The following is a 16,820-nucleotide window of genomic DNA, read 5'->3' as shown; positions in this document are numbered from 1 at the left end:
TTATTCAATCAATGAAATGAAACATATGTATGTCATACAGAGTGTGATATAATAATAACTTTGTGAAAGCCAGTCTGTAAAGTTCAGTGTTATGCTGATAAACATCTGGAAATCCTGTTGCAAAACAAAAGAAGAAATAGAAAAAAGTGAGGAACAGAAACTTTGAATTAAAACGTCAGCACAGATCAGTTCACAGAAGAGTGAACAAGAACAAGACAAAAAGAGGTAAAGATGGTTTTCAAGTATATACTTTAAACTGCAGATGAGCCATACTTTGTTATACTTTTTTATTTTATACTAAAATGTTATAGATCTCGCTGCTGTAATAGTTATGAGTTAACTGTGTATAATACATTGATACAGATAACATAAAACTGTCCTGTTAAGTGCTTAACTATATAAAGATTAAGTCTTTGGAGCAGCCGTAGTCCTCGGTAAAGGATGTACACATCATAATTACAACATAAATAAACATGTGACATGAGATCTGACTTTCATGAGATGTGTGACGGAAGCTGGGGTCTTTCCTTTGATGTAATTTCTGAATGTTTATTTTTAGCATTAATACAAATTTGTCCTGTGGAGGAAGAGACTCAACGTGTTGAGCATCGAATATCAAGCATGTCTGTTCTCACCTGGGCAGCTCTGCTTTCCTCTGTGACATGTAGCAGTGCTGACATAAGTTTGTATCTTCTTCTAACTAACCTCCTAATTCAGCTGATATTCAATAATCTTTTAACATTTGCATATAAAACTGTTTCATAACATGTATCCAGATTATAAATTATCTATTACCACCCAGAATTTATCATAATTTAGTATTACTACTGTCTCAAGTAGTAATTTATCAAGGATCAGACACAACCTTACTGTTTGAAACTAAAAACTGTCTATTTTTTATATTTCCCTTGCATTAATAGGTGCCTCAGCCTGGGGACGACAACACTGTGTCAGTGGATACTGTGTCACTCTCAGTGAGGGAGAAGTAACAGTAGAGGCTGGGCTCTGTGTTGTGATCCCGTGTTCTTTTAGTACTGGTGATGGCTTTACACCTAAACATATAGCTTGGTATAAATGTGAAGTATCTGAACCAAGATGTGGTAATCCTATCATGATATTTCACACCAACAACAGCATTAAAGTTCAGTCTGGGTTTAAAGGACGAGTGTCCTTTTTGGAGCCTGATCTGAGCCAGAACAACTGCAGCATCTTCATTAATAAGCTAAAACAGTCTGATTCTGGATCATATCACCTCAGAGTTATTGGTGAACTGAATAGAAAACCTGATGGATTTTCATTCTCTCCCAGAGTGACTGTTCATGTACAAGGTATGAAAATGTAGACTAAAACACAAACATACTTGAAGTCTTAAACACCCAAAATGTTTAACCAAAAATCAAAAATGTATTGTTTTCCCATTAGGTTTTAATCAGAAGCCCACAGTAATGATTCCCACACTGACAGAGGGACAGCAGGCCACACTGACCTGTGTTGCTCCTGGTCTCTGCTCTGGATCTGTTCCTGAAATCACCTGGACATGGAGAGGAGCAGGAGGGACTGAAATTTACATTACAGGAAACAGCACTGATTTCAAGACTGAGAATCTGACTGATGTAACACAGAGTCCTGTCTCAACTTTGACCTTTAACCCATCAGCTAAACACCACAACACGAACGTCACCTGTAAGATCAGTTTTACAGGTGAAACAATTACAGAAGAGACTTCAACCTTGAATGTGAACTGTGAGTACTTTGCTATAAACATAAAATGTTGTGAACCTTGTTGAATTGTACAACTTTTTGGGGGCAAATGTAAGAAAGTTATTTTTTGTCTTCTTGTCTTCTTCTCATAGACTTGAAGGAAGTTAAAATAAGTGGTGTTAGAAGGATGAAAGAGCATGAATCACTGAATCTGACCTGCAGTGTTGAAAGTTTCCCTCTATCTCTGATTAGGTGGTCCAGACTTAGTTCAGACACAAACCTGCACAGTGATTCAGGATCAGCAACATTTATCATCCTAAATGCAACAGCAAAACATGCTGGACAGTATGTTTGTACGGCTGAATATATGAACAATACTCTGAAGGAGAAAGTCACTGTAAGGGTGATGTGTAAGTTCACAACTTTGTGCTTTTAAAGAAAAAAATACATCTTTTAAAAAAACTGTCTTCTGAAAAAGAGACAGCACTGGTTTACATAAAGAACATTCCTCGAAAATGAATGTAGTCATGGAAATGGAAACATTGTAAATATTCTGTGTATATTCAAGAGAAAACCTCCAGTGAGATTCTACAATGATCAAATTGTCCTTTAAATGCTGATTAATAGAAAATAACTGTGCACATGTTAAAGACACTGTATCAGTTTAGTTTGTTGTTAACATTAGCATCTACAATTTAGAGCAGAAACTCATTCATATTTTTGTGGTAAACAGTTATATGTTATTGTCTCCTTCCTCAAATAAACCAAGTAAATGTGCTGCACAGATTACAGGAAACCTCAGATCACTGGGAGAACGGTCGTTAAAGAGGGAGATGTTCTGAATCTAACCTGCAGTATTGAAAGTTTTCCTCCAGCTCTTATTGTTTGGAAAACATTGACTTCCAATATAAATCCTTACAATGGAACTAACACTGATCTGTACAATGACACTGGATCAGCTACACTTGTTATCCAGAATGTGGCAGCAGAACATTCTGGACAATATGTCTGTGCAGCAAAACATCTGGATACAGTTCTAACTGTAAATGTCAACGTAACTGTGACTTGTAAGTAGACAGTAATAATCTTCTCAAATCTGCAGTTCACTAATACACATAAGTGTATAAACCTGACAGGTAGTCAGCTTCAGTATCGTTTCTGATAGATGAAAGACCATTCTTCCAAAAGATTCTACCTCTTTTTGGTGTTTCAGTGACTATAGTGGAGAGCACTATTAGTGAAAAATAAAGCCAAAACAGAAAATTTCCCTCAGTGTGAAAAATATTGGATCCCATCACTGTATGGGTCAAAGGTTATTTTTTTATGTTTTTTTAGTATTACATTCATTGTTTCATCCCACTTTACTTGTGTGTCCCACAGATAAAAGGAAACTGCAGATCACTGGCAATACAACTGTAGAAGAAGAAAATGTTCTGAATCTAACCTGCAGTGTTGAAAGTTTCCCTCCAGCTCTTATTGTGTGGAAAAAATTGAGTACAAACACAAACCTTCATAGTGGAACTTACCTGTATAATGACACTGGATCAGCTACACTTACCATTCCAAATGTGACAGCACAGCAATCTGGACAGTACATCTGCACAGCAAAACATCTGAATACCACCGTGACTTCTTATGTCACTGTAACTGTGACTTGTAAGTAGATAGTACTAATCTTCTAGTAAAGTTTAGAATTGCACACAATTGTATAAATATGATAGGTAGCCAAAAACCTTGATCTGTATTGTTACAGTAAACCTTTTTTAAATGTCATGACATAAAGATAAAGGTGGGTAAGAAAATAGAAATACATTTTCAAAAATAAAATAATATAAAGTTATCAGGCCACAATGCACTGCCAGAGCAGCTACTGTACAATTTGGCATTGTTTCTCTGGAAAACTACTGGAGCAATGGAACAGTTTTTTGAAAGACATTCCCTCTTTTTGTGTTTTGATGATGATGGTGGGGATGGTGGGAAATAAACTTGAACCATACCAACAAAATGGAGCCCAAAGTATAACAGGGACACTAGTGTCCATCACTGCATCATCAAGGCAAAAATAAACCCGAAACATCCATCTATCCGTCCATATTGTACAAAATCACAGTCTGGGTCAAAGGTTTTGTCATCCCTTAGAATATTAAAATATTTTTGTTTCAGCCATTTCATCCTTCCTTATCTTAAATAAATTATTAAAATGTGTTCCACAGATTCAAGGCAACCTCTGATCACTGGGAATACAGCTGGTAAAGAGGGAGATGTTCTGAATTTGACCTGCAGTGTGGACAGTATCCCTCCAGCTCTTATTGTGTGGAAAAAAGTTAGTGACAACACAAACCTTCATATTGGAACTTACACTGATCTGCACAATGACACTGGATCAGCAACACTTGTCATCCAGAATGTAACAGCAGAACATTCTGGACAGTACATCTGTGCTGCAAAACATCTGGACACAACTCTGACTTCTTACGTCAATGTGACTGTGACTTGTAAGTAGACAGCACTAATATTCCACTATAATAGATTGGAAAAGTAGCCATAATTTTGTTTAAAGGTAAAATAAAGTGTTCCAAAATTTAGAGTGTGATTTCACTTCAACTTTTGAATTGTTAAAAGAGAAATAGAGGTGAATTGGTAAATTGGAAGAGAGATAACATAGATTATCTTATTATGACCCTTCATCAATACAAAATGTCATATCATCAAAAGTCCACATTAATTAAAACACTTCCTAAAATCTTTAGACCAAATTATTACTACCTTACCAGCATATGTAAGTACTAAACACTACCCCAAGGAAACTTATTATTGATTGATTTACCACTGCATTAAAAAATGGATTTCAATTGCATTAATGTTATTAATGACATTACTAACTATTATTCCCAAGGATATTCCCTCTTTTAGTGTTTTGATGTGAATGATACTGAGCAGGATGAGAAACAAGGAAACTTAAACCATGCCAACAAAAACGTGTTCCCTATTATACTTGAGAATGGTCAGACATCATCTTATCAAAAGATATTCCCACTTTCTGTGTTTAGGTATCTTGAATAATTATTTTGTTTCCCTCCATACTGTAAATAGCGGGACACTGGTGTCCCTCACTGCATCATCAAGGCAAAAATAAAGCCGAAACATGCTAGCCAAAATGCCCCCTACATGGAAAAAGTATTGTACAAAATCACAGTCTGGGTCAAAGGTTTTGTCATCCATTAGAATATTCAAATATTTTTGTTTTAGCCATTTCATCCTTCTTTATCTTAAATAAATTACTAAAATCTGTTCCACAGATTTAAGGCAACCTCTGATCATTGGAAATACAACTGTTAAAGAGGGAGATGTTCTGAATTTGACCTGCAGTGTTGAAAGTATCCCTCCAGCTCTTATTGTGTGGAAAAAACCTAGCTCCAACACAAACCTTCATATTGGAACTTACACTGATCTGCACAGTAACACTGGATCAGCTACATTTGTCATCCAGAATGTGACAGCAGAAGATTCTGGACAGTACGTCTGTGGTGCAAAACATCTGGACACAACTATGACCTTATATTTTGATGTGACTGTGACTTGTAAGTAGACAGTACCAATCTTCTACTATAATGATATATATTTAGTTCAGCTGTGTTCTCACCTGTTTCCATTCATCGTCAGTATCCTGTGTATTTAAGCCCTCAGTTTCCCTCAGTTTCTTGTCCCGTCATTGCCTATTCCTTATGTGTGTTGTCAGTTCAGTCCACTTAATCAGTTTAGTTCAACCTTTCATGTTCTGTTCATCCCATCTTTATAATAAACACCATGCTCATAGTCAGTCAGTATGTGTGTCCTGCATTTGGGTACTCTTTTTCCATTCCCAAACACCTGACTGTCAAAAAAGCGTTCCATAGTACAGAGTGTGATTTACCTTCAATGTTTGAATTTGGAAAAGAGAAATACAAGTGAATTGAAGGAAAATCTAATTATGGATGAGATACAATATTACTTCTATTCCCAAGGATATTTCCTCTTTTAGTGTTGGGATGTGAATCATGGAGAGCAGTATGTGGAATGAGGAAACTTAGTCTTTCATGATTCTTTAAAGGTTATCTTGAATAATTCTTTTTTCGCCCTGCATATTATAAATTGCTGAATTCTGTTCCACAGATAAAAGGAGGCCACTGATAACTGGGAACACAACTCTTAATGAGGGAAATATTCTGAATTTGACCTGCAGTGTTGAAAGTATCCCTCCAGCTCTTATTGTGTGGAAAAAAGTTAGTGACAACACAAATCTTCAGAGTGGAATTCACACTAATTTGCACAATGACACTGGATCAGCAACACTTTCCATCCCAAATGTGACAGCAAAAGATTCTGGACAGTACATCTGTGGTGCAAAACATCTGGACACAATTGTGACCATAAATGTCAGTGTGACTGTGACTTGTGAGTAGACAGCACTAATCTTGAATCTGAAATTCATATTCATACCAAACTCACAATTTACTTTGTTTTATAATCTGGCATTTCTTTTTACAGGGTTATCAAATATTCAAAATGGTTCAGGATGTGTGCTTCAGTCACAGATCTTGACCTGTGTGTGTATCATTGAAGGGTTTCCTTTACCTACCATCCAGTGGTTGCCCCTCAAGAACAACACTGAGTACTCTGTCGTTACTGCTGTGTCAAATGACACAGTCAACAGCACTGTCAGCCTAAATGTAGAAAAGCATGGCAACATCACTCTTGAATGTGTCAGCAACAATGGAAATGAAGAAGCTAAAGAAAAATTCACAATCCACAACAACTCTAAAAAATATGGTATATGTTTTCAAATAAACACTTTTTGACCACTACAGTTAGTTTTTTAGTAACACATAAGAAAACATTTAACTTGTGCAAAATATAATAAAGTAAAAATATGCGTTTTTCCATGTTGTTCCTTTGAGTGCAGAGCAACCGTTAGATTTAAGCAAAGGATACCTAAAAGTCATCATTGCCTTTTTGATTGGGACACTTCTTACAGCAGTTGTTTGCTTTTTGGCCAAAAAGTATTACAGGTACGGCATTTACTTTTCTAATTATTATTAGATTTTCTCTGTAAATAAGGTTGAACATGAATTTGGTTCTTAAAAAATATAATTCTCAGAAAAAAACAGAAGAGCTCTGGAAACCTTCATGAGACTTTGGAGATGGACAGACGTCAAGATGATCCACAGGTAGTAATGTTCATCTGGCATTTTTTTTTAATATTACTGGTAAAATATGAGTTTTTGCTCACATGTCTAGAATGCTGAAGTGGCCATATTTACACTTTATTAATTAATATTTCATTTTTTGTACTACTAAAAGTCTGCAAAGTTGCAAAGATCTAAAGCTTTTGAAATTAAAAACATTAAAACCAACTATTTTTAAGCATTGAAAGAAGTTTCATTTAAACTGTAAAACAGGTTCTACAGTTTGAATGAAAATGGGCCATTTTCATTCCACAATTAACTGATTTCTTTTACATACCCACCATTTGTCTGTCCGCCAAGTTTAGTTTAAATTGAGAAAGTTGTGCATAATTTCATTAACTGAAAGCATATGTGTTAGAAGAGAAACAACTGCTCATAATGCCAGTTATTTTGCAAGTGTTAAACCCTGCAAACATTTTTTAGAATTGTGTTGGGATTCAGTTTGAAATGTGTATGGGCAAACTATAACGTTTTGTTACCCATACTCATAGAGTTATGACTACAGATACAGTACAATCAAGATTGTGTGCCAACCAGACACATTCACTAATCATAGCAGACTGGACTTGCAGACTAAGCAGGAAAAGAGATGCTTTATAACACTGAAACCTGCAGACTTATTCTGGTGAACCAAAATCTAATCATGAACCTATAAATGAGCAAACATGCATCTTTAACAGCCATGATCAAAAACAACCAATACAAAAACTGCAAAGCATGACAGTAATTCAAGGTTCAATGTTGCATCAAGTTGACTGTCAGGCCAAAAAAGTCACAACAATTTAATAACAAAAGAATGTAAAGATACCAGATAGAAATGAACAACTAATATTATTTACTTTCTATCTAACAGGTATATGATAGTTCCCTATTAGAAGAAAATCAGACTCTCAGCTTAAACTGTGGACCAAAAGAAGTGGCGTATGCTGACACTAATTTATCCCTTTGAAAAGAAATAGTGCCAGGGAAGCATTAAGGAGGAAAGCAATAAATGATGCTCAAATTAAGAAAGTAGTACAAGAAGAAGGGGGAGATGATGGTGGAGAAGAAGGTGAAAGAGGAGGAGGTGGTGGCACTGGAGATTACAGACTGTTTTCCAGAAAAGGAGGATGACATAAGGATAAGTATTTGTTTTAAATCTCCATCTGGTCAGAAAAAAGTGCTTGTGGCCAACATGGTTCTCAGTTTCAGAAAAATTAAATAATCAAATGTTCCAGTGTCAGCTTGTCTCTCAAATTATCTGAAATAGCATGATATTTTAGAAAATGTCATGGTTGATACAAATTTTAGATATATCTTTATTATATTAAAATCTCCAGTTTAATGTTAGTCTTAAATCTGTATGTTGTGGAATGATTTTTCCTGTTTTATTGTTGAGATGGCAAATGCCCACCCTGAGTTTGTCTTGTCAGAAACATTGAAATGATATAATTAAAAGTGTGTAAATTTATTTACCAATAAAAGTTGGCCTTTTGGCAAATGCCCACCTGTTTTATTGTTGAGATGGCAAATGCCCACCCTGAGTTTGTCTTGTCAGAAACATTGAAATGATATAATTAAAAGTGTGTAAATTTATTTACCAATAAAAGTTGGCCTTTTTTTTTTACCATACAGCTACTTAATATTTTTGTTCTCAGTATTTTGTTCTCAGTAATGTATTTTTCCCAGTTACCAAACTTCATATCTAAGGTCATGTATTTTCATTTCTCTGAAAACCTCCAGCTTGTAAGGGATTTCCTTATGTTATGTTGGCATGGGTATCCACCATGTTGTTCCAATGGCATTTAAAATTGAATGACATAAATTTAATTTATATAGAGCCAAATCACAGTTGCCCCAAGGCACTTAATATTGTAGGGTAAAAAACCTAACATATATAACTGAAAAAAACAAAAAAAACAACAACAAAACAACATTCAGATGCCCACTGTGAGATTTGACACTTTTGTTTATAGTGAGTTTTTTTCTCCTCTACCTTTCACACCATTCACCAATAGGGGGCAGTGTAAACCAACAGTGGTACATGACAACTCAGATACTGTGGAGTTGTGATCCTGGTGCTGCTGCACCATGTCTCATGATTTAATCAAAGTCAGAACACCTATTAATGCTGTAGCAGTCTGAATTGTGTAACACAAGCAAATACAGGATCACATGTCATAGGTATGCAGTGGAGAAGAGGGCCCAAATGTAATCTCACAGATAGACTGAGTGAAACAAACAAGCCGTTTATTTAGGCTGATGACCAAAATACAAAAAAGGTGAAGCACAAAATACAAAAGGGAACTGTAAACCTCTACAGAAATCGGAGAATAAACAGCACTGGAGCTGGGGAAAGTGAACTGACAAAGGACAAAGGGAAAGATAGCAGACTTACCAAAATACAACAGGAAGTGATATAACAGTCACATGAAAAGACTAAGTGCACAGGGCTTGAGACAAAGGGGGGAATAAAACTAAGGCAGCTGCTAAGAGGATAACTACATTGAGTAAGAGGGACAAATACAAGAGTCAACATAAACATTAGGCAAGCCAGGAATCTATAATACTTAAATAAACTAAACTGGAAAACAGACCCAGGACCATCTCATTGCAATCAGTTTCTGATTTTATGCTTGTTTGCACTGCAGACTGTTTCAACATACAGGTCTAAAAATCAGGGGGGGGTATAAAATAATTTAGCAGAAAGCAGGGACATGCAAACAGACTCTGACTGAAACCTAAAACTATATATATATATTTAAAAAAAAACAAATAATTTCCAAAGAAATAATGAAAAAAAAATGTTTGGGGTTTTTTTATAATTATGAGTTGATGATGACTATTTTATTATATAATATAGAGCATATATAGCAAGGGCGTAGATTTGGCATGGACGGAAGGGACATGTCCCCACCAATATCCAGCGATTATTGAATTGTCCCCACCAATAATTTGATCTCTTCGAGTAAAGAAAAACAAACCCGATAGAAAGAAAAAAAAACCGATCTGTCAACGTCTCATTCACCCAGCGGTGCAGAAAGAGTTAAATCATGTTCTCCTACCTCAAGTAACAAATATGGCCAATGTGATTGGCTGTGCCTGTCAGGGAGCTCTGTTTAGTTTTAGCAGCGGCAAGCCTGCGCTGCGAGGACCTGCAAAGAGAAGAGGAGGATGGCAGCAAAAAGGAAGAACCTGGATATAAGAAAGCATTTTTCACAGAAACCTGTAAGTCACTTAAAGTCATACAGACATACACTCATCCCCCCCTCCCCCTCCAAACGCCTTCGACGCTTATTCCCCTCCGATGCTGACGGTGGATCAAGGAGACCAGCGCATAGACTGCAGGCCCGGATGTACTGTCTACACTGGCTGTCTCTCACCCACCCCTGTTGCTTGTCATGTGTTTCTTTGGTGTATTAAGAGTTTTTTCATGTGCTATGTGCAGAGGTGTTTTTTTTCTGTTCTCAAACTGATCTCCCTGTTGGAGCTCAGTCTGGGGGGAGTTATTTTTTTCTCCTTATCTTTCCTTATGTGGTGCATTTTCCATTGTTATACCTCTCTGACCTGTCTTCCCCATGTGATGTTTTTGTGTAATGTATGTATGGTCGGAGGGTAAGATGGCGCTGCCATTGCGTGCAATAGGTCGGCAGCCTTAACATGAAATTTCCCCTTGTGGGACTAATAAAGGTATATCAAATCAAAAACCAAATAAAGGTATATCAAATCAAAGTCAAGCTCACTCATAAAATGTGTCCATCATAATAACGCTAGGCTTTGGCCCACATCAGTCTAAAATTGTATGTGACCATGAATAACGTGTTTTGGAAACTAACTGCACAACAGGCAGCACTGTTAGTTCTCTCAGTCTCAGAGTAGCATTTCTAATTTTGATTGAAAGTGTCAGAGAAAACAGCAGCCTCGAGTAAGCCAGGATATTAGTTTACAGAGGCTATTAAAATTATATGCCTAACATTAAAATGTTGGTGACACAATAATTTCATCCTAATGGCACTGACATATTCATAGGGTAAATTTTTGATACAAAATATCATGAAGTAGTCATGATTTTGCAAATATTCCACCTTGTAGTGCAGTTTGCACAAATTGTTTTAAAAATGCACTCACCCCAAAAATATTACTGATGAGTCAAGATCTGCACAAATTGACAGAAACACTGAAGCAGCTACACATTTTATTCTTATTGTCATGTATGTCCTATTTGTCAGGTGACAGAAGAACCGAGAGCTCAGAGAGTAACGGTGATACAAGATCACAGGTGGAATTGGATGATGACTTGGTGGTTCATGGCTGTATTTGAAGCACATGTGTGACTGCATGTATTTGGAATGTCTCACTGTTATTTATCAGGTGACAGAGGCAGCTCTGCCATGTTGTAGCTCGGACAGAGGTGAAGAGGCGAGGTCACAGGTGACTGACTGATGTTTTGGTGCTATAGATTAACTAGTATTTATTATCATGACAATTGTTAGGCTGCTGATGTAAATTGATTCATTAGTGTACATTTGGCAAAGAATCGGAATTGACATGTCTCACTTTTTATATGGCACGAATCAATGTGTTATTTTATCAGGTGGCAATATGTCCTAGTGCAGTCAGAGGGGAAGAGCCAGGGCCAAAGGTGAGGCACACCAAGCACAGAATAATAATTTTGTGGTAATCTTAGATGAGTAGTTTTATGGACAAAAACCAGCAGGTCATTTAGTGTTCCCTTAGTGCTAATGTATAAGAGATGTTGATGTACTATAACTGAAGTATTGTTCTTAAGTCCTTAAAGTCATATTCTTTTATTGTCATGACTCTATTTGAAGCTATTTTTATTTTTGTATGATACTTGATTTATATGGAATATGGCTGAAGTAAACTAAAGTCTAAAATACTTAGTCATTTGTTTAATAGTAATTTAACATTATAGAATTCACATATAAAACTATGAATTGTAATTTTAAATGATTTAAAAGCATGTAGAATAGCATATGTAGGCAAGTATATTTCTCCTTTTTTTTAAATCAAGAAGCAAAGACAAAAAGGAAGAAAAAAAAAGAAACAGGGCAGGGTTCGGTGGTTGAATCATCCGTCCCCACCAATGCCAAAACCAAATCTACGCCCTTGATATATAGTGTTATATACAAGGGTGCACATAAGTGGTGCGCATTCGCTGTCAAAATAAAAGACGCGCACCAGATAAGAAGTTGCAACGCGCGTTTGCGTACATATAAAAGGCACTGTTTTTGTCCGCTATAGAGTGGGATTTTCACGGCATATTCTGCACCACATCTCTGTGCGTTTATCATTTGTTTGAAGCCAGCTCACCTCCTGCAACCACTTTTCCGAGAATACGCGGTTCTTTTGTGGTTCAGACTCCTTCTGACATTTCTTTGGAGGTGGAGGAACACCAAAGTAATTGCTTAAAGGAGCTTGCTTCTTCGACATCTTTACATGTTCTAAACAAATGTCTGTCCTCCTCCAGAAAATCGTATGTATGCAACTTCTTGTCTGGTGCGCATATTTTATTTTGACAGCGAATGCGCACCTGCGGACCACTTATGTGCACCCCTGGTTATATAAGATAACTTCATAAAAGTGAATGAGTCATACACTTCCTGAAATCTTGCTGTAAAAATACGGAAGAAAGGAAAAAAGAAGCATGAAGATTAAAAGTCAGCAGAGTTTCACTGTGGATAGAAGAGTGAAGAAGAAATAGACAAATGAGGTAAATAAAATATTCATTTAATGCTTTTTTCAAAATATCTTTAAAACACTAAATGAAAAACAATATTGTATAAAAGTGTTGACTGTGCTGGTCAAAAATTGTTAGTTTGAGAATCCACTGTTCACAGTTCTCCAATTCATTAAATCATACAGATGATCTAAAGTTAAATAAAATACAGTAGTAACAGTTTTTAATTGTATTAGTGCTCTTGTTGAGCTGCAAAAAATATTTTGCTTTAGTCATTTATCTTTTGAGAACAGATTTTTGTTTACCAAAAAATTTTTAGGGTACATAACTACGGAATAACCAAGCATGCAACATCCTGTATTGCAATGTGTGATGTAAAATGTTGAATTCCCTTAATCGCTCTGTACTTCATTTGCTCCAATAAAGTTTCTCACTGGAGGGAGGAACTGAATGTGCCGAGAATAAATTCAGGATGTTTGTTCTGATCTGGGCAACTTTCCTTTTGTGTGTGAGAGTCAGCAATGCTGAAACAGGTTTGATTCTTCTTCTTTATAATCTTGTAATTCTGCTTTATCATTGCTTTGTTTTATACGGTTATGTTTGCAGGTGTGTGTGTGTGTGTGTGTGTGTGTGTGTGTGTGTGTGTGTGTGTGTGTGTGCGTGTGTGTGTGTGTGTGTGTGCGTGCATAATAAAAGTGTTTTTTTGAAATGCATTCAGATTATAAGTATTAATTCTTGAAATAGAATTCATCATAAATTAATCCAACTATTCAGATGAACCAAATATTCTTTTCCTCTTTTTTTTATCTCCTCCTTTGTATTAACAGGCACATCACAACAATGTTATGGACAATACTGCATCACACTTAGTGAGACACTAACAGCAGAGGCTGGACTCTGTGTTGTGATCCCGTGTTCTTTCACTACTGGTTTTGGATTTACACCCAGACATATAGTTTGGTACAAATGTAAATATACTACATGTGAATATTATGATGAAATAATATTTCACACCAATAAAAACATCCATGTTCAGAATGGCTTTGAAGGACGTGTGTCACTCTTAGAGCCTGATATAAGACAGAACAACTGCAGCATCATCATTAATGATATCAAAGAGTCAGATTCTGGATCGTATCGGATCAGAGTTAATGGTGAACGGAATTTGAGAGAAGATGGATTTGCATCTATTCAAAGGACAACTGTCTCAGTTGAAGGTGGGGTTTTTTTGCTACTTCATTTAATTAATTTTTGTCTCAAGTATGAAGTGATTTTGCACATTTATTTACCCCTGTGTGCTGTTAGAACACAATATAAAGCTTTATGTTCCACATTTACCTGTTTAACATAATTTCTTATTATTTAAGCCAAAATGTAAGTAATTGATGAACTTCATGCAGTTAACCAGATTATGGTAATGTTCTGTGTTTCCACTAGGTCTTAGTCAGAAACCCAGAGTTAAGATTCCCACACTGAAAGAGGGACAACAGGCCACACTGACCTGTGTTGCTCCTGGTCTCTGCTCTGGATCTGTTCCTGAAATCACCTGGACATGGAGAGGAGCACGAGGGACTGATTCTTACATTACAGGAAACATTACTTCTTTCAGGACTAAAAATCTAACTGCTTTCACACAAAGACACATTTCAACTCTGACTTTCAACTCCTCTGCTGAACACCACAACACCAATGTCACCTGTAAAATCCGCTTCACTGGGGAAAAAACTACGGAGGGGGGTTCAACTTTAAAAGTAAACTGTGAGTATTTTTTACTATTTAATTGTGTATGCTGAAATCTTTTGAAAGCAGTGTGCTCTCTTAGTCAGATGGTCTTACAGGAAAGTGAAAAAGAGAAGTTTTATTAATATGTCATTTGTATTTTTGTTTAACAGATGTGAAGGAAGTTAACGTCACCTGGGGCACAAATGTGAAGGAGGGTGAAACTCTGAATCTGACCTGCAGTGTTGAAAGTTTTCCTCCATCTCTGATTATGTGGTCTAAACTTGGTTCTGATATAACCCTGCACAATGACACTGGATCAGCCACACTCTCCATAATTAATGCTACAACTGAACATTCTGGACAGTACGTCTGTACAGCAAAACATATGAACAATACCCTGCAGGAAAACATCAACATAACAGTGACATGTAAGTAAAGTGCTTTTTTCAGTCAGGTAAGCAGCAACACTGACATCAGCTAATGGTGGATGGCTTTTTCTGTCCTAACACTTAACTGATCTTACACATTAATAAAGTACAAATAAGTAGTAATATTTCTGAAGCCAACTAGCAAGAGCAACATTCATTTATAGAGTTGACAAATAGACATTTTTCACCTAGCCAAGCGTCTGTGTACCTACCTCTCAGATGTTTTGTTAACATGAAGCCAAACATCCTGATCAACTCGTTGTACGTGTCAGGGTTTCAGGTTTTCTTTTAATTTACCACCAGACTGTTTTCTTTTTTTTCCTTCTCTTTTCTTTATATATATACTAAGTATTTGAGATATTTTTCCTCCTTAATAAACCAAATGTGTGTCACAGATAAACGGAAACTTTAGCTCACTGGGAATATAAGTGTTAATGAGGGCAAAACACTGTCTCAGCTACACTTGTCATGCAGAATGTGACAGTAGATCGTACCAGTGTTGAATGCGAAGTTAATATTTTCACTAAAAATCATATCTTACCTTGGTTATTACGTTTTTTATATTTCTGATCATGTGTTTTCAGAGTTTTCAAAGATCTAAACTGTGCAAATCAAAGGAAACATTTGCAATAAACAAAATATCACAACAACATTCTGCACACTATGCATCAGTCAGCGTGACAGAGATATCTACAGTAGCTACACAACAGTATAAATTTAGAGCAGAGGTTGGCAACTTGCAGGGAGATGTTTAGCCTCTCAGCTGTGGCTCCAGGAAACATAATTTATATATATAAATATATAATCATATACATTTTTATTATATATATCTGTGTGTGTTTGGTGTGTATGTGTGTTTGCATGTGCTCTCTTCTGTCTTACAGCAGCTCGTGTGAAACATTGTGGTTCTTACAGTACAGTTCTTCCCTGGATTGTTGCTGGTGTATCTCTCACTTTGAATGCCTTCTGCATAACCTACATATGGTTCCTTTGGTATGTTTCTCCACATGCATTTTTATGTTTTTTGACTCTTTGAATGCAGTCAAGACTTTTAGACAATAATCAGCTTCTGTTTCTTCTCATCAAAGGAATTCAAGAAAAAAGGTGAACATACATCAGGAGGAGAGAACCTACATGTCACTGCAAAAAGCGGATGTGTCACCAGATTATGATGTTATTGCACAACATGTAAACTGAAAAGTCAGGCGTCAGATTTCCAGTCACAAGTTTCAGATAGCTGTGCTTTTGTAATGGCAGTCTGTTATTGTTTTGTTAATTATTTTTTACATTGCATTGTAGGGAATGTTTTATATGTAACAAACTACACTTTTTATTTCAACTTATACATAGAGTCCATTAAAATTGTTCACAAAGGAACTGAATTGAACTGAATTGGTGGGAGAAGCAGGTGAGAAAATAGGGCTACACCCTCATAGATGGGCACAGGAAAACACAGTGCCCAAGTCAAAAAAAACACCAGACACTCAGTTTTCGCTTGTTCCTTCCTTACCATTGCTAACTAACATATTAAGTGTATTGCCAGGCAAACACTTGCAAATTAATGTCAGAGTTTCACCTCTGATACTGCTGGATAAACAGAAACTCACTCAGGAACGAGGTCACACAGAGCTCTGGTTTACACTCGCCCCGAGGGAAGCAGTTGTCTCCAACCCACTTCAACTTGCTTCCCACTGCAGGTTGCTTTTATTGTTTACACACATGAATATTCATAAAGCTTGTTGATGTGTTAACTAAGACAAATTACTATATATGGTTACAAAGTGTGTTGTGCAAGCGTGATTATACGATGTGAGTGCAGCCCTCCCAGGATGTTGTTGTTATCTTGTCCCGCCAGGTGGCTTCTTTCATTGAGTGGAGTCTGTTCTTCTCAAGGCTGCTTGTTCTCTTTATGGAGGTCGTGCACATACTCATATGCGTGGGTTACATAGGGAGCAAACAAAAGCATTCAGGCTTTTTAAATGGCAACCTACAACACATTAACCCTAACATTTATAGTCTTCTATTCTTACTACAGCTCATTATTTGTCAGTGCTTCTCTTTACA

The 16,820-nt window shown here is 36.4% G+C and overlaps 1 protein-coding gene and 1 pseudogene across 1 annotated transcript; both read left to right on the top strand.

Moving 5' to 3' along the window:
- Window positions 1-621: 621 nt before the first annotated feature.
- Window positions 622-8,067, top strand: LOC134635517 (sialic acid-binding Ig-like lectin 14; annotated as a pseudogene).
- Window positions 7,960-16,820, top strand: LOC134635516 (sialic acid-binding Ig-like lectin 14). The gene is made up of 6 exons (XM_063484893.1): window positions 7,960-8,050; window positions 13,434-13,823; window positions 14,044-14,364; window positions 14,499-14,756; window positions 15,641-15,749; window positions 15,845-16,820. Exons 1-6 carry the CDS (start codon window positions 7,960-7,962, stop codon window positions 15,951-15,953), a joined length of 1,278 nt encoding a protein of 425 aa, XP_063340963.1. The 3' UTR covers window positions 15,954-16,820.

Source organism: Pelmatolapia mariae, linkage group LG10_11, assembly GCF_036321145.2.
Source record: "Pelmatolapia mariae isolate MD_Pm_ZW linkage group LG10_11, Pm_UMD_F_2, whole genome shotgun sequence".
Lineage (NCBI taxonomy): Eukaryota > Metazoa > Chordata > Actinopteri > Cichliformes > Cichlidae > Pelmatolapia > Pelmatolapia mariae.
This window is presented reverse-complemented; position numbering and strand designations above follow the sequence as displayed.